Below are 25,854 nucleotides of genomic sequence, written 5' to 3' on the forward strand. Positions count from 1 at the left end.
ATTTTGAACATGATTGTGTTTGTTCATGCTGTGGATCAGCAGTTTTGATAGCTGAGTGTTCCCATTAATATTAAAATATATAAACAAGTTATTATAAAGTAGATAACTGATTGACCAATCTGTCATTGTTCCCATTGGTCTGTGAGTGTTTCCATCCCTGAAATAGTCAAAACACAAATGAAAAAAATGTCTGAGAAATCTTTATTATTATATACAATAGAAATGAATGAGGGCACACTTTCACTTACATATAAAATAAATCCTGAGGCGACAGAAAATACTTTTATACCAACACTTATGTATAATATAAATGATTTAATTTCGTTGTTGATATGCTTGTTATTAAATGTGTAAATGTTTGTGTACAAGAATTCCATTAAATGTAGTTTAACAGTACAGTCAATGTCCAGAATGTACGAATGCACTCTCAAAATAAAATTGTTGTGGAACTCGCACACAGGTTTGAATATAACAAATAATAAAATGCATCAAACATATTACAAATAAAGTCAAACGTTTGCTAAACCCCTCTGTTTCTGTATGGACAGAGATTAATTATAGCATAAATGATGATGATGATGCGCAGCTATAGTTTTCGCATCATCATCATCATTTATGCTATAATTAATCTCTGTAGAGAGCAGCTATAGTTTTCCTTTTCTAAAAGGGGATAAAACTGATTTATTTCAATGAGGTTATTTTGGGGGTCAAATGTTCTGTCACAGAACTGAAAACATGGCTGATGTTTATTTCTAAAATCCAGACTCTTCACTTATTGTTAGTGTTGTTTAATGTTCTTCACTTATCACTTAGTGTTCTACAGTTCAGGCTGTCCATAGATAGAGTCAGCAGCCAATCACATGCTGTCCTTTTGTCATGTGACCCACATCCTGCAGAAACAAAACTCCTCCATCAGCGACTGATCGCTGTTCAAACAAAGTCCTCCCTCTTGTTTCAACTGCAGGAAATCACCGTGGTCTCGTTGTGTATCTGATCACGTCCCTCAGTCCGTCATATGTTGGTGGTTGAGTGCGTGGTGGAGAAGTTCTCCATGCGTAAACGAACCACCTTGCCCTTGGGCGGCGGCTGGTACAGGAAGCAGCAGGTGAACACCTGGCGGCAGGAATTGCGGAAGTTCTCAGACAGTAAAGCGTAGAGGACAGGGTTGACGCAGGAGTTTCCATAAGAAAGGCAGTGGGAAACGATACGAAAGGCAAAGGTGGCCTCATTCAGGGGGAAGGTGCCAAACTCCACCCACATGGCGATGATGTGATGGGGCATCCAGCAGATGGTGAAGGCGGTGACGAGCAGGAAGACAGTCTGAGCCGTCTGCAGGAGAAACAGAGAAGAAACATCAGTCTGGATCTGGAACTGCAGGGTGGGTTCTCTCCAAACACAGATACTGTACAGATACTCCTTAAATATACAGTACAGATACTCCTTAAATATACAGTACAGATACTCCCCAAACACTGACCTCCCCTAGGACAGTCAGGACACTCCCGTAAAAACTCTGGACCCGACGGCACCCTTTATTTGTACAATCTGTGACCAGATTTATATTTATCTGTTTTAAAAAGAGACTCTTCTCCTACACAAACAGCTGCGACTTCAGGCTTCAAACTTCCACAACAAATGTTTCAAAGCACTCAAAAGCTCTCAAATCCCCCAAATGCTCCGTTTACGTCACTTTACAGAAATGTTATAAAAAGACCTCCTCTGTCACGGCCGGTGAAAACAGGCAGCAAGAGAAAGTATTTATATTTGAACTGGTACGAAGAGGAAATCAGAGATATGAAGCCAGATTACAGGTAACACAACAGATTACAGAGACTAGGGGTACATCCCAAGTCTCTTATTTGTCATTTCCTCGCTCCTCGCTTGAACTGGAAGTCGTTCTGCGCCGCCATATTGACGGCCGTCCCAAAGCTCTGAGGAGCGAGGAGCGAGGAGCGAGGAGGGATCTCTGAGGAGCCATGAGCAAGGATGCACGAGAGCAGCCTTCCAGGAAGTCGTGCAGCATAAAAAGCCGACGTGGTCCACTGACTCCGCCTCCAATTGACAGCTGGCATATTTGAAAGAGATGGAGGAGAAACTACACAAGTGTAAGTGCCCGTTATTTGATGTAATTGTATGCTTATGTTAATAAAAGTAACTGTGTTGGCAGGTGGAGGAGGCTATTGTTTGTGTGTGGATGTAGTGGGAGGCTATTCTGGGCTCTCTCCCTGACATCTCCCCGGGTTAAGGCAAAATGACCTACTTGGTCAGGTTTAGAACAATATCATGCTTTGAATTGAAACAAGACAATTCTGGCAGAAAGCCCTTAAAGGACACTTCTCCAGTGACGCTGTCAGCAGCTCCAGCTGTGATCAGCGGCCGCCGTCAGAAACAGACGTCGCTTCAAGTGGCGCTTCAGAGGAAAAGAGATTTCAGTTCTCTTAAAAACACATTTCCTCGTTTCCTCTCTCCTCGCATGTTTTCCTTGAAAGCCAAGTGAGGGAAATGGGGTTACAGTTTAGAGACTTGGGATGTACACTAGGAAACAGACAAGAACCTCACGAGGAGCGGAGGAGGTAAAACTCCAGCTCCACCTGTAGAACAACAAAGAACATTCAAATAGGTATGGAGCAGATCAAGATCTGAAAAAGAAATGTGTTTTCACCTTGAAAGGACCAATCCTTCCAAGTGTTATATATACTATATATATAATCAAGTTTTTTAATCTGAATTTGAACCAGAGAGAGAGGAGGCGCTGAAGGTCGGGTAACTGCAGGGCTGATGCAATTACCCTGCAGTTACCCGACCCGATGAACATGGGAACAGGTGTGACGGAGGGAGGGGACATCAGGTGACCCGGACCTGAAAGAGACTCTGAGGGCATCTAGTGGACGGTTTGCGGACGGCAGGTAAGAGGACAGAGTCAAACGAGCAAAACAACCAACCTGCTAGAAAAGTCTTCATCGGGACATGTCCTCTCTCAAAACTCCTCCTCACTCTACCACAGCCATCAAAGATGGAGTCAGCCTCACTGACCAACAGCAGTTCTATTCACCCAAAGTCTCACAAACAAAGACAAAGTCTATATATCACTGGAACTTGGGGTTGTGAGGGTTACTTTAAAATGTATTGGGGTTTTTAAAAAGCAGTATGGTATCAGAAACATAATCCAAGTATCACAATATTAAAGTAACGTGATTAGATTACTTCCACCCGTGTCTGGCTGTGAACATAATGAAGGTTATGCACATTTCAATTTGGGCTAACAACTTTGTTAAATATTCACACACGTTTTCACAGCTGGAAGGCTCAATAAATGAAAGTATGAAAGCATTGCAATATTTATATATTTCCAGTATTATGAACTGGGTATCTGTGGTGACATTCCATAAAGAATGCTCTATTACAGGGTTTCTCCATTGAATACAGACAAAAAAATGGAACTATGCACATGATTCTGACAAAAAGCGTGTTCATAGGGAAATACCAAAAGACTCCAGACTGCTAACATCTGAGCACAATTAGTCTTTACTGGAATATAAATGATTAATCCACCAAAAGTGAAATCTTAAGGATTGCCCCTTTAAGCCTCAGTTACACTCTCAACCTGGTAAATCGATGCTTCATGTCCTAAAGCTGCATTCTCTCTGCTGTCCACCAGGGGGCGACTCCTCTGGTTGTATAGAAGTCTATGAGAAAATGACTCTACTTCTCTCTTGATTTATTCCCTCAGTAAACATTGTAAACATGAGTTTATGGTCTCAATCTCTAGTTTCAAGTCTTCTTCAATACAGCATGATGTTCATTTAGTAAATGATGCTCCATTTAGAGTCAAACAGACCATAAAGCAGGGGATGCTTCTGTTGATATTCTCTTGTGTGAGACGTTTGCTGTCGTGTGTGCGTATTCAAGAATGGTAGTATATTATATAACTTTTTTTAATACCCTTATGACTCCACATGTCTCATTATTAAGTCTCACGCCTGTGTTCAGAGTGTTTCTGTAATCACTGCACCTTGGTCTCACCTTCTCCACTGAGTTTTATGAGACTCAATAAAGAACCATAAAACCCTTCAGAGGATTTACCGTCAGGAGACTCTACTGAAGGAAAACTCATTTACAGGTTATGAAAAACATTTCCTCATCATGTTGACACAAACATAATCCATAACCGAGCTGATGAAAACACTATTAATGAATACAGTATTAAGGCCCGTCTGCTGTGGACGTTACTCCCTCTTCTGACTCTGAGGGAATGTCCTCTATTCTTAGCCTCCTGTCTAAATATTTACCCAGCAGCCTTTGCTCCTGCTCCACTGACCCGAGGAGACGTCTGCACGCTGTCAACCAGGGCGGCCTCTAACGCTCAACCTGAGGCCCATCAGGACCTCTAGGTCCATGGTACTACCATACCACCAATAGCACTACGAATCAGAGGACTTAGGGAGCCAGTCCATAGTACAAAGATACCACCAATAGTACTACGATTAAGAATAGAAAAGGGCCGTCCATGGTACTACGTTACCACCAATAGTACTACGATTTAAAGTGCAAAAGGGACATCCATAGTACCACGATTCAGAGACCAGAGAAGCCGCCATACTACTACGATACCACCAATAGTACTAGGATTCAGAGTACAGAGGAGCCGTCCATAGTACTACACAAGCCTTGGATCTACACCCATGGTTCAGGTGCTACATTTGATGGACAGAAGAAGAAGAGTTGATGGACTTCCTGTTAATCTGACAGTCAATACAAAAAACAAAAAAACAGCAATAAAAGTTTTCATCATCATCTGTGCAGAGATGATGATGATGATGATGATGATGATGATGATGATGATGATGATGATGATTGAAACCTCATCAAGGCTGAGTGAGAGCTGCGAGCTGATTGGCTGTGGTGGATGTGGGTGTTTCCTCTGATCAGCAGCTGTTTGATCAGAAACGTGATCATTCAGAAAACCCTCAGACCAGACCAGCCTCTGGTTTAAACCAGGTTAAAGGAGATTAAACCAGGTTAGAGACGATCAAACCAGGTTAGAGACGTTTAAACCAGGTCAAACCAGGTTAATATACATGTTAGATTAGTTTAAACAGGTTGAAATGAGGTTAAACCAGGTTAAAGCAGGTTAAAGCAGGTTTAATGAGATGAAAGCAGGTAAGCACATAGTTTAGCCTTCAGGGCTTTCTGCCATAAATCTTCTTATTTTTAAGAAATGATTGTGTTTCGGGTAGAAATGAACGCTTTGTGTCAGAAAGCCCTGAAGGTTAACGTGTTTCTATGGTAACCGTGTGAGGAAGAGGCAGCTGCTGCTCATCAGTCTGATTCTCCTCTGACAGGATCACACTTCATCTTCATCTTCATCACCATCAATGTAAGAAACTGCACTGCAACAAACAGCAGCAGAGAGGAGGAAGAGGAAGATAAGGATGAGGAAGAAGAAGAGGAAGAGGAAGAGGAGGAGGAAGATGAAGATGATGAGGAGAAGGAGGATGAGCAGGAAGAGGAAGATGAAGTTGGTGAGGAAGAGCAGAAGGAGGAGGAAGATGGGGATGAGCAGGAGGAGGAAGAGGAAGATGAGGATGAGGAAGAAGAAGAGGAAGAGCAGGAGGAGGAGGAAGATGAGGATGAGCAGGAGGAGGAAGAGGAAGAGGAGGAGGAGGAAGAAGATGAGGATGAGCAGGAGGGGGAGGAGGAAGAGGAAGATGAGGAGGATGAGCAGGAGGAAGAGGAAGATGAGGAGGATGAGCAGGAGGAGGAGGTGGAGGAGGAGGAGGAGGAGAGGAAGATGAGGAGGATGAGCAGGAGGAGGAGGAGGAGGAGGAGGAGGAGGAGGAGGAGGAGAAAAGGATGATGAGGAGGAAGTTAATCACCTTTCTTTTGGAGCGCTCAGACTTCCTGGACATGTTCAACTTTTTATGAAGATGAAACAAAACCTGAAAAAAACAAAAAATCAACATTGTGAATAACTGACGATAACAGAAAGAAACAGAATATGACTGATAATAACTGACAATAACTGATAATAACTGATAACTGAAACTGAAATAACTGACAACAATAACTAACTGACAATAACTGACAATGATAATAAATAACTGACAACAACTGATAATAACAATAACTGACAATAACTGACAATAACTGACAATAACTGACAATAACTGACAATAACTGACAATAACTGATAATAACTGACAATAACTGACAATAACTGACAATAAACTAACTGACAATAACTGATAATAACTGACAATAACTGACAACAACTGAAATAACTGACAAACTGAACTGACAACAACTGACAATAACTGACAATAACTGACAACTCTGGGAAAATACTGATGAATCTGAAAATAACAATGCAAAGTAACTGACAATAACATATATAAATATATAAATATATAAATCATAATAACTGACAACTAACTGATAATAACTGACAATAACTGACAATAACTGACAATAACTGATAATAACTGACAATAACTGACAATAACTGACAACCATTATCATTACTAGTCACATTACTATTATATTACCTGACATAACTGATAATAACTGACAACCTGAACTGACATCCCACTGCTACAATTATTAACTGATAACTGACAATAACTATAATTCTACTGAAATAATTGCACTGACTTATTATTATTATTACTGAGGATTACTGACCTGATAATTAAGCATTGACAGCTGATTAACTGACAATAACTTCAACAACTGACGACAGCTGAGGATCGTCCTGTCACAGTCTGTTAGGAACCAGTGACCTGACCTGTGCTTCCATTGTTTGGTCACCATGTCAACTCTGGGAGAAATACATGCAATGAATTTGAAAATAACAATGCAAAGTTTTGGGGAAATAAAGACTAAATATATAAATATATAAATATATAAATATAAATCATTCATGCAATCAAACTACTACCACTATCATTATTAGTCACATTACTATTATTATTGCCTGTACTATTACGCTTATTGACTTGCTTTTACCCTGGAGTCTTTGTGCTTTTATGAGCTCGGTCTTTACGCAGGCTTCTATAAATCGTGGCTGTACCTGGACCGTGGTCGGTGCATCCTTTATGCATAGGTCTTTATGGCCCTGCTGACACCGACTGCTACCACCATTATTATTAGGTTTTATGAGCTAGTCACATTACTATTACTATTACCTGTACCATTAAGCATTTTAGCTTTACACCGGGTTCCACCCTGAAGCCCTTTTATGCTTTCTTTATGAGCACCAGGTCTTTATGCAGGTTTCCATGAATCGTTATGGTACCTGGACCGGTCTTTAGTCGTGCCTCCTGCTGTCTTTATGAGCACCAGGTCTTTATGAGCACCAGGTCTTTACTGGTCTTTACTTCCATTATTATTATTAGTCACATTACTATCCCTATTTTCATGGCTATAATTCTACTGTAATAATTGCTGCTGTTATTATAAGTAGTCTTATTATATGAATCATTTATGTCATATACATTGAATTTGTGATTCTGGGCTATACAAAATAAACTGAATTGAATTGAAAATGAGTGTTTTATTGTGAAATCCTTCAGCGGTTTCTCGGTCTTTATGAGCACCAGGTCTTTATGAGCACCAGGTCCGCACCAGGTCTTTTATGAGCACAGGTCTTTATGAGCATTTTATGAGCACAGGTCTTTATGAGCAGGTCTTTATGAGCACCAGGTCTTTATGAGCATCAGGTCTTTATGAGCATCAGGTCTTTATGAGCACTTTATGAGCAGGTCTTTATGAGCACCAGGTCTTTATGAGCACAGGTCTTTATGAGCACAGGTCTTTATGAGCACCAGGTCTTTATGAGCACAGGTCTTTATGAGGTCTTTATGAGGTCTTTATGAGCAGGTCTTTATGAGCAGGTCTTTATGAGCATGAGCAGGTCTTTATGAGCATGAGCAGGTCTTTATGAGCAGGTCTTTATGAGCACCAGGTCTTTATGAGCACCAGGTCTTTATGAGCACCAGGTCTTTATGAGCAGGTCTTTATGAGCACAGGTCTTTATGAGCACCAGGTCTTTATGAGCACCAGGTCTTTATGAGCACCAGGTCTTTATGAGCAGGTCTTTATGAGCAGGTCTTTATGAGCATCAGGTCTTTATGAGCATCATCAGGTCTTTATGAGCACCAGGTCTTTACGGTCTTTATGACAGGTCTTTATGAGCAGGTCTTTATGAGCAGGTCTTTATCTTTATGAGCACCAGGTCTTTATGAGCACCAGGTCTTTATGAGCAGGTCTTTATGAGCACCAGGTCTTTATGAGCACCAGGTCTTTATGAGCACCAGGTCTTTATGAGCACCAGGTCTTTATGAGCACAGGTCTTTATGAGCACCAGGTCTTTATGAGGTCATGAGCACCAGGTCTTTATGAGCACCAGGTCTTTATGAGCAGGTCTTTATGAGCAGGTCTTTATGAGCATCAGGTCTTTATGAGCAGGTCTTTATGAGCAGGTCTTTATGAGCAGGTCTTTATGAGCACCGGGTCTTTATGAGCATGAGCACCAGGTCTTTATGAGCATCTTTATGAGCAGGTCTTTATGAGCAGGTCTTTATGAGCACCAGGTCTTTATGAGCACCAGGTCTTTATGAGCAGGTCTTTATGAGCAGGTCTTTATGAGCACCAGGTCTTTATGAGCACCAGGTCTTTATGAGCACCAGGTCTTTATGAGCAGGTCTTTATGAGCACCAGGTCTTTATGAGCACCGGGACTTTGCCCTTGGCCCTCTGGTCAGGTGTCTCACCCTCAGGTAGCAGCAGCTGATGAGCAGCAGTGGCAGCAGGTATCCGATCAGCAGCACGGACACCCTGTAGGCTCGTCTGGAGGCTCCGGACCAGCGCTCCCAGCAGAAGGTGCTGTTGGGGGCTGAGTGGTGGCTGGTCAGGACCTGGTGCTGGGCCACCGGCACCGAGCACAGCAGGGACAGGCTCCAGATGACGCACAGCCCGGCCAGCGCGCTGCGGCGGCTCCGGACGCACGGAGACCTGCCGGACAGCACCACGGCCACGTAGCGGTCCACTGACATGGCCACCAGCGTGAAGATGCTCACCAGCATGCTGACGGTGGAGAAGTAGTGTCCGAACCTGCAGAGGACAGCGCCGAACACCCACTGCGGCAGCGAGTAGATGGTGGCGTGGACCGGGACGCACAGCAGGAGGAAGCTGAGGTCTGCGGCGCACAGGTTCAGGATGAAGGTGTTGGTCGGGCTGCAGGACCTCCGACCCCGTCCCACCCCGACCTTCACCCTCCCGATCACCACCATCACCAGAGAGTTCCCCACCACCCCCACCACGAAGATCAGCCCGAACACCACCGGCACCACCACCGCCTCCACCCCGGAGCCGTCGCCCTCCATGGTGGACCGGTTGGACTCCAGGAGGTCAGCCCAGCCGGAGGAGATGTTCCCCGGCCGCAGCATGTCGGAGCTGGACGGTCAGTGACTGGCTGAGAGCAGGTCCATGGTCCGGACCCGACAAGCTGCTGGAGACACGGTGCACTGTTTCCTGTGGAGGACTTCAGAGTAAAACAGGGACTGAGAGGAGTTCCTGTCAGTTAAAGGAGGAGCCAGAACATGAAGCACACCAACCAGTGGATTCAAACCAGTGTTCAAGGTTCACCATGGAGTACTGGGACAGCTAATGGAAACAACAGTTAGGACAGTTAGGAGTGACCCAAGTTATAACAGCTAGTGCCGTTTCCATAGTTAGTACAGGTATTATAGTTAGTAGTTCACACAATTAGTATAGTTAGTAGTTTCTAAAACAATCGTTAGTAGTTAGTAGTTACCACAGTTAGAACAGTCACGTAAGGATGTGTGAAAAAACAGTGTGCAATATTATATTACATGACATTACATTACAGTCATTTAGCAGTTTTCTCCAGTATTACAGTCAGTAGTATGTTACATATCATTCACCCATTCACACACTGATGACAGGCTACCATCAAGGTGCCACCATCAGACTCTAACTAACATTCATCATCCAGTCCACACCGATGGCCTTCAGGAGCAACTTGGGGTTAAGTGTCTTGCCCAAGGACACATCGACTGCCGAAGCCGGGTATCGAACCACCGACCCTCTGATTGGAGAACTACCTTGCTCTCCACTACGCCACAGCCTCCCCTATATCAGAGGTATTAAAGATAACAGAAGGTGATTGGATGAACTGTTTACAGACTGCAGAGTTTATTTCCTCGCTAATGATTTATGATATCAGATATTTAATAACTTCTTTATGACTGTGTGTTTTTATAGCCGTTATTAAGTGTACTGTGTTGAGGACTGTGTATTCAAGTCACCAGACACAGCACCACTAACAACCAGCCTTTAATCACACTCACCTGCACATGGACAAAGCGTCTTTCAGATAAACTGATCCAGTGTCAGTTGCTGGTCACAAATATTCCTGAGCAGGATATAAATGTAGATTATGGATTCTGATATTTAGCAGCCTTAGACACAAACTAACTGTAAATGTGTCATGATTGTCAGGTTTACTAAAATAAAAGTGCTGCAGGTGAAATCCTGTCTCATCTCAGGTGTAACAGGAAGTGTGTTTTCTTTACTAATGAGTTGAAGAATAAATAATACAAGAAAATAAGATCAGTGTGAACATTTGAGTCTTCTACACATTGTTACTGTAACTGTTTGATTTAAATAAAGCATTGAAGATGTGTTGAGTTGCCTTCATGACTCCTGACCATCAGTCTGGACACATGATGCTTTCATTTACAGTCTCACAGTTTCAAAACAAAGTAAGGTTTAATAACCAAACCACTTTGTGAGGTTTAGGGAATCCGTCATGTCAGGTTTATACAAAAGAACCACAGCAACGTTTGTGTTTGTTGGACTTTCCACCTCCCATCCCGCCCACCATAAGTTGTCTTTATCAATATTTAATACTATATCACTTGGTCTGAATGTTGTTTAGTCCTGTGGATGCGTTTCATTTGTTTGTCCACCCACAGAAGGAATCCTAATTGACATTTCCATTGTCATTGTTTTCATCCAGAGCGTCAAACAGACAATTCATGTCCATGTACATGAAACCAATAGATTTCAGTTAAAGCCTATTCCCTGACCTGCCATGATACTAAGCTGGTTTTTCAGAAGTTTTCTTTTATTTCGATCCAATTTAGTTTCACTGAATTTCTCGGGTTTTAGTTTTGGACTTTGTTTCATTACATTTTTTGTTATTAAATGTTTCCATTGCACTACTCGTGCTTATGGAATAGGTTCTTCAACATCCCTTATGTTGGTTGGCAGCACTACAGACACGATATGTTTAAATATGTTTCATTGATTGTTTTTAGTTGTCTAGAGAAAAACAGATCCAGAACTTTTGAGTTTCTGCAGTGAAGTTTGGTGTAATCTCTGATTTGTGTTTGTGTTTGATTTTCCTTAAACAAGACAAATGAATGTGTCATTGAAGAGAGCTCTCTTCACTTGTTTCGAAAACAGATTAAATGTTAGTGTCATTTGTTAGTTCAGCGATCCGCCTTCTCCTTCTCTCACATTCAGTTATACACTTCCTGAAACAAAGGAAAATGCTGAAGTAATGAAATTACTGACAGAAAGATGTGACTCGTGAGGAGGTTTAATGAGCAGCTGGGAAAAAAATCGAGTCACAAAGTTTTAGAACTTTTTACTTTTACTTTTGCTGCTGTGGCAGCTGAACTAAGTGAATCAAACAATGTAATCAATAAATGATTGAGGACACTTTGTGTCAGAAACTGACAGGGAACCTGCAACCCGTTAAACTGCATCAGACAACAGCTGTCTCACATTGACCATCAACACAGACTGTTTAGAAGAAGTGGACATAGTCACTGCATTGACACCCATTGGTTTGTGGACCACCGTTTAGAGCATTGAATTCTTCATGTTTTTTCGCAACCAGATGTGAAACTAGAGGGTGGAGCTAAGTACTGAATATGAATAAGACATGTTTAAGACCAAAATGTTCCAAATAACTTCCATAAAGTTTAAGTTGTAAGACAAAAACACCGACAACTCCCAGACCGGACAACGCCGTGGTGTGGACCTGTCAATCAGTGTGTAGCCCCGCCCTAAAGCATCCCCTGCTTTATGGTCTGTTTGACTCTAAATGGAGCATCATTTACTAAATGAACATCATGCTGTATTGAAGAAGACTTGAAACTAGAGATTGAGACCATAAACTCATGTTTACAATGTTTACTGAGGGAATAAATCAAGAGAGAAGTAGAGTCATTTTCTCATAGACTTCTATACAACCAGAGGAGTCGCCCCCTGGTGGACACTAGAGATTAGTGGACCTAATCCATGACCCAGAGTTCAGACCAGGAAGCAGAAGCAGAGTCGCAGTCTTTCACACTTCTCTGCGCTTCCTTTGGAGCAGTTACCCACCCAGTTACCCACCCAGTTACCCTCCCAAAACCCTATAGAGACTCCCAAAACCCTATAGATACTGTGTCTGCCCCATGGCCACTTCAATTCGATTTTAATATTCATGTGGATGTGTATAATGATAGCCTTAGTACTGCGTTTGGTTCATTACTAGATTCTATTGGCTTCTGTCAGTGTGTACATAAACCCACTCACTGTTTTAACCCTCCACCTTGTTCTGGTTTATGGTATTGAAATAGAAAATGTAATTGTCTCTCAACAGAACTCTCTTTTATCGGACCATTATTTAATAACCTTTGAATTTGTTCTACCAGAGTGTACGCCATTAGGCAAAAGTTTCTACACTAGATGTCTATCTGATGATGCTGTAGCTAAATTTAAAGAAGCGATTTCTTCAGGTTTTATTCAGTACCATTGCTCAATATAACATCCTGCTCACGAATGCCTGGACTTCTGCCCTCAACCAGTATTTGACACCGATTCTGTGGATGTTATAATGATACTTAGTCACTTACTTATTATTATTAGATTCTATTAAGCATTCTGTCAGTGTGTACTATAAACCCACTCACTCTTTTGCTTTCCCTCGACCTTGTTCTGGTTTCCATGGTATTGAAATAGAAAATGTAATGGCATGTCTCTCAACAGAACTCTCTTGTTATCGGACCATTATCTAATAGTCACCTTTGAATTTGTTCTACCAGAGTGTACTGTAATAATTAGGCAAAAGTTTCTTACACTAGATGTCTATCTGATGATGCTGTATAAATTTAAAGAAGCGATTTCTTCAGGGTTTTATTCAGTACCATTGCTCAATATAACATCCTGCTGAGGCCCTGCTGACACCGACTGCTACCACCATTATTATTATTACTAGTCACATTATCTATTGCATTGCTCCAGAATGCTGCAGCACTATTACTATTTTCATAATTATACTACTACTGTAATAATTGCTGCTGTTATTATAAGTAGTCTTATTATATGAATCATTTATGTCATATACATTGAATGTGTTGTATCTCTGTTATGCTGTTCATTCTATTGCATTCTGTCCATCCTGGAGAAGGATCCCTCCTCTGTCGTTCTCTCAGAGGTTTCTTCCTTTTTTTTGTGCTCCCTGTTAAAGGGTTTTTTTAGGGAGTTTTTCTGTGCCGATGTGAGGGAAGGACAGAGGATGTGAGGGAAGGACAGAGGATGTGAGGGTGTAAGGACAGAGGATGTGAGGGAAGGACAGAGGATGTGAGGGAAGGACAGAGGATGTGAGGGTCTAAGGACAGAGGATGTCTCATGTGCACAGATTGTAAAGCCCTCTGAGGCAAATTTGTAATTTGTGATTCTGGGCTATACAAAATAAACTGAATCGAAATTGAATTGAATAGAGAGAATGCAGCTTTAACACATGAAGCTCTGACTTCACTTTATAGAACTGGAGATTGCCACCTGCCAATCACTGAGCTCCTCCCCCTGCCTCACACTGACCAATCATTAACCAGCTGAAGTGGAACATGGCGGCCTGTCAGCTGCAGAGATTCCCAGAAGGTGTCTGGGAATTTAGCCGGCACCATGTTGAGAGTGAGAATGGAGGCACTAGATATGCTCTGAATTATGAATTAAGCACCTTTAAAGAAGCTTAAATCTTCATTAACTTCTGTATGTCACATGTCTTTCTATTTTGTTTTATTGTGATTCTTTATGTCTCAGACTGATGGGGTTTATTCATCGAGAAAAAAGCAAACTTTAGTGTTTGCAAAGAGTGTATCTCCAAAACGTTCTCATCCCAAATGGTCACATTCTGATTCAAACTTTCTGACGCCCCAGTCAATCTCCATCCAAGACCATGTCGATGTGTCCTTGGGCAAGACACTTAACACTAATTTGTTCTCAAAGGATCTGCCATCAATGTTTGAATGGGTGAATAACATGTACTGTAAAAGCTCTTTGAGTGATCGCAGGACTAGAAAGGCACTGATGGCATTGGTTACATAAGGATTTCTAAACTTCTGAATGTTCCAGTGAGCACTGTTGGGGCCATAATCCGGAAGTGGAAAGAACATGAAACGTGAAAATAATTATCAGATGAGTTGTCCAAGAGCCAAGGACCACTAGTGGAGAGCTTCAGAAAGACCTGGAATCAGCAGGTACAATTGTTTCAAAGAAAACAATAAGTAATGCATCAACCGCCGTGGCCTGTATGCACGCTCACCACGCAAGACTCCACTGCTGAAGAAAAAGCATGTTGAAGCTCGTTTAAAGTTTGCTGCACAACATTTAGACAAGCCTGTGAAATACTGGGAGAATATAGTCTGGTCAGATGAGACCAACATGGAACTCTTTGGAGGCCATAATACACACCATGTTTGGAGGTCAAATGGCACTGCACATCACCCCAAAAACACCAGACCAACAGTGAAGTTTGGAGGTGGAACATCATGGTGTGGGGCTGTTTTTCAGCATACAGCACTGGCAAACTTCATATAATTGAAGGAAGGATGAATGGAAAAATGTACCGAGACATTCTTGATAAAGATCTGCTGCCATCTAGCAGGATGATGAAGATGAAACGAGGGTGGACATTTCAGCAAGACAATGATCCCAAACACACAGCCAAGGAAACTCTCCACTGGTTTCAGAGAAAGAAAATAAAGCTGCTAGAATGGCCCAGCCAATCACCTGACCTGAATCCAATAGAAACTCTATGGAAAGAACTAAAGATCAGAGTTCATAGAAGAGGCCCACGGAACCTTCAAGATCTGAAGACTGTTTGTGTGGAAGAATGGGCCAAAATCACACCTGAGCAATGCATGCCACTAGTTTCTCCATACAGGAGGCGTCTTGAAGCTGTCATTACCAACAAAGGCTTCTGTACCAAGTATTAAATACATTTCAGTAAGCGTGTTCAACTTTTTCCCTGTGTCATTCCATTTTATTACATTTTCTGAACTTATTTGTTTGGTTTTCTTTGTATGTATGGATTACTTGGGTTGTTACCGACATCTGGTGAACATTTCATGTCAATAGCACCTTTAGAAATATATTTACTGAGAAAAATTGTGACGTGTTCAATACTTATTTTACCCGCTATATATATATATATATATATATATATATATATATATATATATATATATATATAGAGAGAGAGAGAGAGAGAGAGAAAATATATACTGTGTATATAAAATCTTAAATGAAGAGGTAAAAATGAAACACTAAAGTATGGTTAACATTCTGTACTATGTCATTTCCAAGCGCCTTTTCATTTTAAGTGTTGATTGTAAAAATGAATTATGTTGTAAATGTATGTACACACAACAGCTGTGTCCATGCATGTCTGTTAATGTGTGCCATGTTGACACACTGATAACACTCTCTGTACAGTCAGCAGTGTGAATGTTTAAATGTGACATATGTAACATAATATGTATGTTTAACTGCTATATGGTATATACAGTATACATACTTTATATACCCTATAGCAGTATATTTAAATATTAATATATACACAACAATAATAATATGTCATAAAACGTTATAAGTTATATAAGAAGTCAAAAACAAAGAATGAATTATATCAATAAAGCAATAGCACAACAATGTAGACACTGCAAAAGCAAATATAATTGTATATATATATATAATTCATACATTTATATATATATATTTAATATTGGACTTTATATACTTTACAGATTCACACTACAAACATTTCCTATGTAGAAGAGAAGTTTTGCTTTCCATCAGAAATATAATCCGCTGTGTTTTAATCTGTGGGACCGACTAGAAGAATTAAACAAAGAGGAGTTTTATCTCTCTCTTCATGTGATGTGTATGAAATATGACATAAATATTCAACATTCTTGGATTTATATGCAGCTATAATAAAGCCGGTCGGCCTTTTAAAGACTGCTGTGTGAAATAAAAATAGATCTTTATAATAACTTCATAAGCGTGTGACAGACAGAGAGACCTGGTGTCAGATTAGATCTCCTGATGTGAATGTGGACCTGAGGACGGACCACAGAGGGAGATCAGCGGCTATTAAGATGTCTATATCGTCATAGTAACGAACCTGGTCCGGACCAGCTGATGTGATCGGTTGACTTTTCCTAACGGTATTCTCTATGAGTGATACAGATTCTCAGCTGAGGGGATACGTTATGAATAATAACTTTGTTTCATCACAGTATTTATTAGTATTTATTAGAAACAGTTCCACACAGTAAAACATTAATCATATAAGAATAAAATATACTATCAACTAGATAAAATCAATAAGTATTTATTGTGTATTATTTTTATTATAATCATTATCATTATTATTATTATTTAATTATTATTATTATTATTATTATTATTATTATTATTATTATTACTATTATCATTATTATTCTCAATCTCATATTATTATTATTATTATTATTATTATTATTATTGCTATTATTATTATTATTATTATAATTATTATTCATTCTATTATTATTATTATCATTCTCATTATTATCATTATTATTATTATTATTATTATTATTATTATTATTATTAACATTATCAATATCATTATTATTATTATTATCCATCCATCCATCCATTTTCCATAACCTGCTTATCCAGTTAAGGGTCACAGGGTGCTGGAGCCGATCTCAGCTGTCAATGGGTGAAGGCAGGGTTCACCTGGACAGGGTTCACCTGGACAGGGTTCACCTGGACAGGTCTCACCTGGACAGGGTTCACCTGGACAGGGTTCACCTGGACAGGGTTCACCTGGACAGGGTTCACCTGGACAGGTCTCCAGTCTGTCACAGGGCTGACATATAGAGACAAACAACCACTCACACTCACATCCACACCTACGGGCAATTTAGAGTCTTCAATGCACCTAAGCTGCATGTCTTTGGACTGTGGGAGGAAGCCGGAGAACCCGGAGAGAACCCACGCTGACACGGGGAGAACATGCAAACTCCACACAGAAGGTTGTCCAGCCCGGGAATTGAACCCAGGCCCCTCTTGCTGTGAGCAACAGTGCTAACCACACGTGCTGCCCATTATTATTATTATTATTATTATTATTATTATTATTATTATTATTATTATTATTATTATTATTATTATTATTATTATATTATTAGCCACAGCATTTGTAGACTAATGTAGAATGTTCTCATCAATGACTGTATTTATTTGTGTAGTTTAATGAATATTTATGCTTTATGTTTTATTACTATGATGATTATGATGATTATTATTATTATTATTACCATTATTATTATATTGGACATGTTTTGTCAGTGAATTATACATTTTATTGTATTTTTGTTAAACGTATTTTACTTTTTGTAGTGTGTTCACATTATGTGTGCATTTATATATTTTTTAATTTTTTAAATAAAGTTCAGTTTGGATGAAAATCCTCATGTGCTGACTGGTTTGTGTGCATTGCAATCGTCAGCAGCCAATCAGAGAGCTGGCGTTCGGGGCGTGTGACCCTGTGAGAACGCCGCCGCTGCTTCTGGTCTGATAACCAGCTGACAGCTGAGCTGGACACACCCCCGACCACTCTGATTGGCCGAGGCCCGGAGGACTCCCAGGATAAAAGAGCAGCCCGGTCCTCCAGCACATCATCTTCATCATCACCATGGCCTTCCTCTGGATCGTTTCCTGCCTCGCCTTCGTCAGTGCCGCCTACGGTGAGAAAATGAGTTTGAACCAATGTTTAGATTTTTGGAAAATGAGTCGTCTGTGAATACGGATGATAGATTTACTGATAAACTCAGTTCATTCATATGTTAGTGGATAAAAACATCAACAGAAGTAGAAACGTGAGATTATTCCTTTAGGATCAAATACAAACAACAAAAACTTCAGTTAATGATGGAAGTTCCAGCTCTGAATGAAACTTCTTGTAGACTTCAGATGCTTGTTAAACATAAGAGCTGCAGACTGACCTCTTTATGTCTCTGTGCTGAAACAAACCGTAAAGGATGAAGTTCATGTCGCCAAACAATAAAGTGACAGAAGCAGAAATAGTTGAGTTTAAAAAGAGCAGAATAGTCCTTTAAAGTCGGTCACCTGTCTCCTCTCAGGCTGCGGCGTCCCCGCCATCACCCCCCTGGTGAGCGGCTACGCCCGCATCGTCAACGGCGAGGAGGCGGTGCCTCACTCCTGGCCCTGGCAGGTGTCTCTGCAGGTGAGTCAGCTGACCTTCTTCTTCTTCTTTATTCATCTTTTCTTCTTCGTGTGTTGTTTGGTGAGTTCAGTTTGTTTTTTAACTCCCAGCAATCCAACGGCTTCCACTTCTGTGGAGGATCTCTGATCAACGAGAACTGGGTGGTGACCGCCGCTCACTGCAACGTCAGGTCAGTTCAACGCCACCAGTCCGTCTGACTTCCTGTCTGACTTCCTGTCTGACTTCCTGTCTGGGTCTCATTGAAGACGGACACATTTAGGTTTATCAGTAATTCATGGTAGTTTTCATCAAAAGAAGAGGAGGAAAGAGGGACTTTGTTTGGGACTATTTTGAGCGGCGGATGAATCCACATGTGGTGCTCTAGTGAGTGTTTGTATGTGGGTTTGTGTCAGAATAAACTACAGAGTGATGATGATGATGATGATGATGATGATGATGATGATGATGATGATGATGATGAAGATATCAGGATTCTTGTTAGTAGAAACATTCTCTGCTGGTTTGAGAAAATCACCGTTTTACGACTGTTTTTACGTAATATAAGTAAACTGGAGGATGCTTTGCGGTTTCATGTTTCTAAAGAGAGAAAGCGACAGAAAGGAAACTGGATGTTTGTCGTGTGGTTTTGTGTGAACTGGCCCTTTAAAGAAGTACTTCCTGTTTCCTGTACAGGACCTACCACGTCGTGGTCGCTGGAGAGCACAATAAGGGCTACGGCTCCAACGAGGACGTCCAGAAGCTGAAGCCCTCCAGGGTGAGAACCAGCCGTCAGCCAATCAGGTTTCAGAACACACCTATCCCCCCCCCCCCCCCACTAACCCCTCCTCCTCTTCCTCCAGGTGTTCACCCACCCCAAGTGGAACCCCAGCACCATCAACAACGACATCAGCCTCATCAAGCTGGCCACCCCCGCCCGCCTGGGAACCAACGTGTCCCCCATCTGCCTCGCCGAGTCCTCCGACCTTTTCCCCGCCGGCATGAGCTGTGTCACCAGCGGATGGGGTCTGACCCGCTACAACGGTGAGACCCCCCCCAGCCAACAAACCCCCAACATGCACTGCATCTGACTGACTTAGTATTTATTGCTAGCTGGATGAATACAGAGAGTAAATCTAGTTTAGAAACTGAAGAAAAAGTATTTAAATCAAACACACTTTAAATTTAAGAGAAACATTTAAAGACCTTGTCACATGACCGTATATCCATCTGAGACACAGTTACCCTATTAAAGCCGCTAAATAAAGAAAGTCTTAAATGATTTACTTCGTCAACTCTGCACCAACAATGCTTTTACTCTGAAAGGGGAGGAGGATATGTGTCTGAGTGCGTGTGTGTGTGTGTTGACCGTCTCCCACAGCTCCCAGTACTCCCAACAACCTGCAGCAGGCCGCCCTCCCCCTGCTGTCCAACCAGCAGTGCAGGCAGCACTGGGGCAGCAGCATCTCCGACGTGATGATCTGTGGTGGAGGAGCCGGAGCCACTTCCTGCATGGTGAGGCCCCGCCCACATCCTGTCTCACCTCTCCCACCCGTATCACTCAGATTCTTTTACAGAAAATCTTTTTCATCACTGTTTTCAGTGGAATGCTGCTCTTAATCACCTCCTGGTCATTCTTTTCTCAGGGCGACTCTGGCGGCCCTCTGGTCTGTCAGAAGGACAACGTCTGGACTCTGGTCGGTATCGTCTCCTGGGGAAGCAGCCGTTGCTCCACCAGCACCCCCGCCGTCTACGCCCGTGTCACCGCGCTCCGTGGATGGGTTGACCAGATCCTCGCCGCCAACTAAATGCTCAGAGGCTACGGTCCTTCCTCAGAGAATGTGGAATAGGAAAGTTAATAAAAACACTGCAAATCACTGATTGAGTTTGTCGTTTGGATTCGTGTCAACATGCTGCTCCTACATCTAGTGGTGATTTTAATAATCACATTATAATCTCACAAGCCTTCTGAGTTTTTATGTGGAAATTAACGTCCACGTTAAACTGAACTGTTTATGAGTGTATTTATTATTATTTTTATTATTTACATAAACACAAGAGACAAATTAAATAACTTAACGGACCATTCAGACTCAACCTGTCAGATCACTGCACAATGCATGCTGGGTAAATGTCTGTCCGACATGGGTGGTGGTGGAGGTTCAGAGCCCTTCCGACTGTTAGCTTGAAGTTAGCTTAGCGAGGCTTCAGCAGAGAGCAGAGAGAGAGCGGCTCTAATCACAGGGTCGCTGGTTTGATCCCCGGCTCCTCCCGTCCCCGTGTTGTAGGAAAAATAAACTGAACCCCAAACTGATGGTCAGACCTGCGTGTGTGTGTGTGTGTGTGTGTGTGTGTGTGTGTGTGTGTGTGTGTGTGTGTGTGTGTGTGTGTGTGTGTTAAGCTTCATACTGTTTATTACAAACAGCAAAGAGCCATGACCTTTAACCTCCTTGATTATCATAACATGACTGATGACGTCATCAGGCCAATGTTCTTCTTCATCCAAATAAATAGTAATTCTTAATGAACATTAATCCTTAAATAACCTTAAATTAACCATTCATCCATTTAAATACATTTCTCATTCTGTACTGAGGGGGATTTCTACTGTTATCCAGTTCTACCTTTTATTTATTACTCAAAAAATCATTGTTTACACACTACTGAAATGTTTGGTTTATTGTTTTAATAAAATGTTGAACCAATCTTAAGTATCCTCTTGAACAAAATATGAACAGGAAATGAGTTTCAGTTGAACATGACTCTGTACACCCCTGTGTAGCATGAATCTTGTTTTTGTTTCATATTGTGTTTGTTCATTGTGTTTAGCAGATTGAGATTAAATCCTTTTACTTAATATCTTTAGCAATTACAGCGGGTAAAATAAGTATCGAACACGTCACCATTTTTCTCAGTAAATATATTTCTAAAGGTGCTATTGACATGAAATGACACAGGGAAAAGGTATTGAACACATGAAGAAAGGGAGGTGCAAAAAGGCATGGAAAGCAAAGATACCATCTGAAATCTATCTGCTGCTGCAACATCGAGTGGTGATTTTAATAATCACATTATAATCTCACAATTTTTTTTTAACAAATTGCTAAATATTCTTAGCACCGTTAGCACCGTTAGCTGCTAACCACTGGCTTAGCCGGCGCCATGTTGAGAGTGAAAATGGAGGCACTAGATATGCTCTGAATTATGAATTAAGCACCTTTAAAAACTGATCAGATGCCCGAGCCACCTCAGCTGGCCCCTTTCGACCAAGGAGCCACTCGAGCTCCCTTCCGGATGTCTGAGCTCACCCTAAAGGCTTAAATCTTCATTAACTTCTGTATGTCACATGTCTTTTTTGTTTTATTGTGATTCTTTATGTCTCAGACTCATGGGGTTTATTCATCGAGAAAAAAGCAAACTTTAGTGTTTGCAAAGAGTGTATCTCCAAAACGTTCTCATCCCAAATGGTCACATTCTGATTCAAACTTTCTGACGCCCCAGTCAATCTCCATCCAAGACCATGTCGATGTGTCCTTGGGCAAGACACTTAACACTAATTTGATCTCAAAGGATCAGCCATCGATGTTTGAATGGGTGAATAACATGTACTGTAAAAGCTCTTTGAGTGATCGCAGGACTAGAAAGGCACTGATGGCATTGGTTACAGAAGGATTTCTAAACTTCTGAATGTTCCAGTGAGCACTGTTGGCCATAATCCGGAAGTGGAAAGAACATGAAACGTGAAAATAATTATCAGATGAGTTGTCCAAGAGCCAAGGACCACTAGTGGAGAGCTTCAGAAAGACCTGGAATCAGCAGGTACAATTGTTTCAAAGAAAACAATAAGTAATGCATCAACCGCCGTGGCCTGTATGCAGGCTCACCACGCAAGACTCCACTGCTGAAGAAAAAGCATGTTGAAGCTCGTTTAAAGTTTGCTGCACAACATTTAGACAAGCCTGTGAAATACTGGGAGAATATAGTCTGGTCAGATGAGACCAACATGGAACTCTTTGGAGGCCATAATACACACCATGTTTGGAGGTCAAATGGCACTGCACATCACCCCAAAAACACCAAAAAACACCAGACCAACAGTGAAGTTTGGAGGTGGAACATCATGGTGTGGGGCTGTTTTTCAGCATACGGCACTGGCAAACTTCATATAATTGAAGGAAGGATGAATGGAAAAATGTGCTGCCATCTAGCAGGATGATGAAGATGAAACGAGGGTGGACATTTCAGCAAGACAATGATCCCAAACACACAGCCAAGGAAACTCTCCATTGGTTTCAGAGAAAGAAAATAAAAAAGTGCTAGAATGGCCCAGCCAATCACCTGACCTGAATCCAATAGAAACTCTATGAAAGAACTAAAGATCAGAGTTCATAGAAGAGGCCCACGGAACCTTCAAGATCTGAAGACTGTTTGTGTGGAAGAATGGGCCAAAATCACACCTGAGCAATGCATGCCACTAGTTTCTCCATACAGGAGGCGTCTTGAAGCTGTCATTACCAACAAAGGCTTCTGTACCAAGTATTAAATACATTTCAGTAAGCGTGTTCAATACTTTTTCCCTGTGTCATTCCATTTGATTACACATAACTTAATTTCTGAACTTATTTGTTTGGTTTTCTTTGTATGTATGGATTACTTGGGTTGTTACCGACATCTGGTGAACATTTCATGTCAATAGCACCTTTAGAAATATATTTACTGAGAAAATGGTGACGTGTTCAATACTTATTTTACCCGCTGTATGTCCCCAGTATATTTCTGAGTTAGCTGATCAAAGCATAAGTGGATCTCTGCTGAGAGTCCATCATGCATGTCTGTAACATCAGCAACGCACGACGTGACGTTTCATTTTGAGCTACTTGTAATTTATAATCTTTCATAAAATCTTTAAAAAGTAATCAAGCTTTAACAGACCTAGCGCATTAACTTGTAAAATAACAACAAATTCTAAAACTCTTCTTCAAGCTTTTGTTCAAAATGTTGTGATGTTCATGTTATTTGTTTATATCATTTATAATCTAAGGTTATCCCCTGGCGTCTCTTTTACATGTTCAATCCGTATATTGATTATGTTTAATTTCATGTCAGTACAGAATTACCTGATATGTTAATCTTAATATAATATATTTTATTGTTTGTTAACAATTCTTCCACATACTGTAACTATTTAACATCAAAATAAGGTTGTATTTGAACAAAAATAATTATCTACTTTACATTTCCTAAAGCTGCCATCAAACTTAAAAGGGGGCTTTTTGAGCCAGAAAAAGGTGCAAGCGAAAAAACTTTTGCTATCTTCCATGTCTGTGAACAAATATACAATTTAATGACAGAGAGGACCAGCAATTAAATAAAGATATTCAAAAATCATCTAGACCTGGTGGTCTCTCCTTGCATTTCTTAAGCAGATATGTTTTTGTAAACTGTTTAAATTCATAGATATTCAGTTTGTTGTTCACGTGTCTCTGCAGGTTTTAAGTCATGATGCAACACCTGGGAAACGTCAGGTCAAGCTGCTGCTGATAAACACTCTGCTGCTGGGAAACACACACATCTTTCCACCAACTGACCTTACACACATGGACACATACACACACATACTCTCTCTCTCACACACACACACACACACACACACACACACACACACACACACACACACACACACACACACACACACACACACACACACACACACACACACACACACACACACACACACACACACACACACACACACACACACACACACACACACACACACACACACACACACACACACACACACACACACACACACACACACACACACACACACACACACACACACACACACATACACAGATACACACAGACACCACCTCCATTTCGCACGTTATCACACTTGTCAAAACTGTAAAAGGTAACAAACCTTAATTGTAAACTAGACGTTTACTTCGTTCTGCCACATCTAAAAACGAAAATAAAAAAATGATTTACTCATAATTTGGACTCTGAGTTTTTATGTGTCGATTATCTCAATGATAGATTTGTGCCAGGTGAGGATAGTGGGCAGGTGAACATTTTGTCGGAACAAAGTGGATTTTCTCCATCTCTTAGTTTCAGACTGTTTTACACTGTTTGTCACTTTTCTTTAACCCTTATGCTCCATTCCTAAACCCCCAGAGAGGAATTCTACTCCATGCAGCAATGGTAATTACAGATTTAATAATAATATTTACTATCAAAAAATGTATGAATCCTAAACTCATGAACATGTGTGAAAAGATAATGGGGAGTGATGGCACTCTGCTTCAGCTATCAGACACAAGTTGTTTAAGCAGAAATATAATTCAACATTAGATTAAATTTAGGACGCCACCCAATCTTGGATTAATCCTCCAAGACCGCTTAAGTGCATAATCCGTTTGTATGCAGATGATTCGGTTATTTACTACTTAGAGAAACGGGAGATGTAGAAAGCTCAACTAAAAAAAAAGTGATATTGTAATTTAGATCTGTTTTGGTGAAATGTATATTAATTGCTTTTCTTTGTTTGGGGACATTAACAGTGTGTTGTCTGTAGCAATGAGTAGTTTTTGTTTAGAACAAGTATTGTCTTTTACATTTATGTGTTTTAAGTAACAGGTTGTGAAGGACTCTGAGATAGATTTTTCATTATTTCATTTGAGTTATTATGGTATATAATGTAGTTTAATGTAATATAAATGGTATGAAACCAACATTTAAAAATGTAGACATTTATTCATTCATGTGTGATTTTTTTTATGAAGTCTGTGGTTTGTGTCGTTATTTCTGACACAGATCTCTGATCTTCAGAATAAAGTTGAAATTATTTGTCGAGTCATTGATTAATTGATTAAAAAAAAAAATGATAATCAACAGATATTCTCTGTTTTATCTCACAGTAGACTGACTCTCTTTGGGTTTTGGGCTGTCAGACAAAACAAGGCATTTGAAGATGTCAGAAACTGAGACCGATGTTTTTCAATATTTTATGAAATATAACAATCAGTTAGCTGACACAATAAACAGATTTATCAATTGTGAAACTATTCCTTACTAAGATCCTTTCTTTCGGAACTTTGTTGATCTCTACTAGAATTAATATAAAATCCTGTGAGTTTGGTCTGAGTTTTCTGAACTCTGATAATCTCACGTTAAACGAGTATGTCAGATTCATTATCACGTCTCTAACCTTCACGTTCCAGCCTCCTCTGGAGGAAAACTCTCCGTCAGCTCCACCTGTTCTGACTCCCACCG

General features: G+C 40.7%; 2 protein-coding genes across 2 annotated transcripts; one reads left to right on the forward strand and one right to left on the reverse strand.

Moving 5' to 3' along the window:
- Positions 1-699: 699 nt before the first annotated feature.
- galr1b (galanin receptor 1b) lies at positions 700-9,445 on the reverse strand. The gene is made up of 3 exons (XM_054618762.1): positions 8,771-9,445; positions 5,877-5,939; positions 700-1,329 (listed from the first exon to the last, which is right to left on the reverse strand). Exons 1-3 carry the CDS (start codon positions 9,443-9,445, stop codon positions 1,012-1,014), a joined length of 1,056 nt encoding a protein of 351 aa, XP_054474737.1. The 3' UTR covers positions 700-1,011.
- Positions 9,446-18,026: 8,581 nt separating this feature from the next.
- On the forward strand, positions 18,027-20,453 carry LOC129107313 (chymotrypsin B-like). The gene is made up of 7 exons (XM_054618774.1): positions 18,027-18,100; positions 18,497-18,600; positions 18,690-18,769; positions 19,273-19,354; positions 19,440-19,620; positions 19,958-20,091; positions 20,223-20,453. Exons 1-7 carry the CDS (start codon positions 18,049-18,051, stop codon positions 20,382-20,384), a joined length of 795 nt encoding a protein of 264 aa, XP_054474749.1. The 5' UTR covers positions 18,027-18,048; the 3' UTR covers positions 20,385-20,453.
- Positions 20,454-25,854: the final 5,401 nt, after the last annotated feature.

Source organism: Anoplopoma fimbria, chromosome 2 (assembly GCF_027596085.1).
Source record: "Anoplopoma fimbria isolate UVic2021 breed Golden Eagle Sablefish chromosome 2, Afim_UVic_2022, whole genome shotgun sequence".
Taxonomy (NCBI): domain Eukaryota; kingdom Metazoa; phylum Chordata; class Actinopteri; order Perciformes; family Anoplopomatidae; genus Anoplopoma; species Anoplopoma fimbria.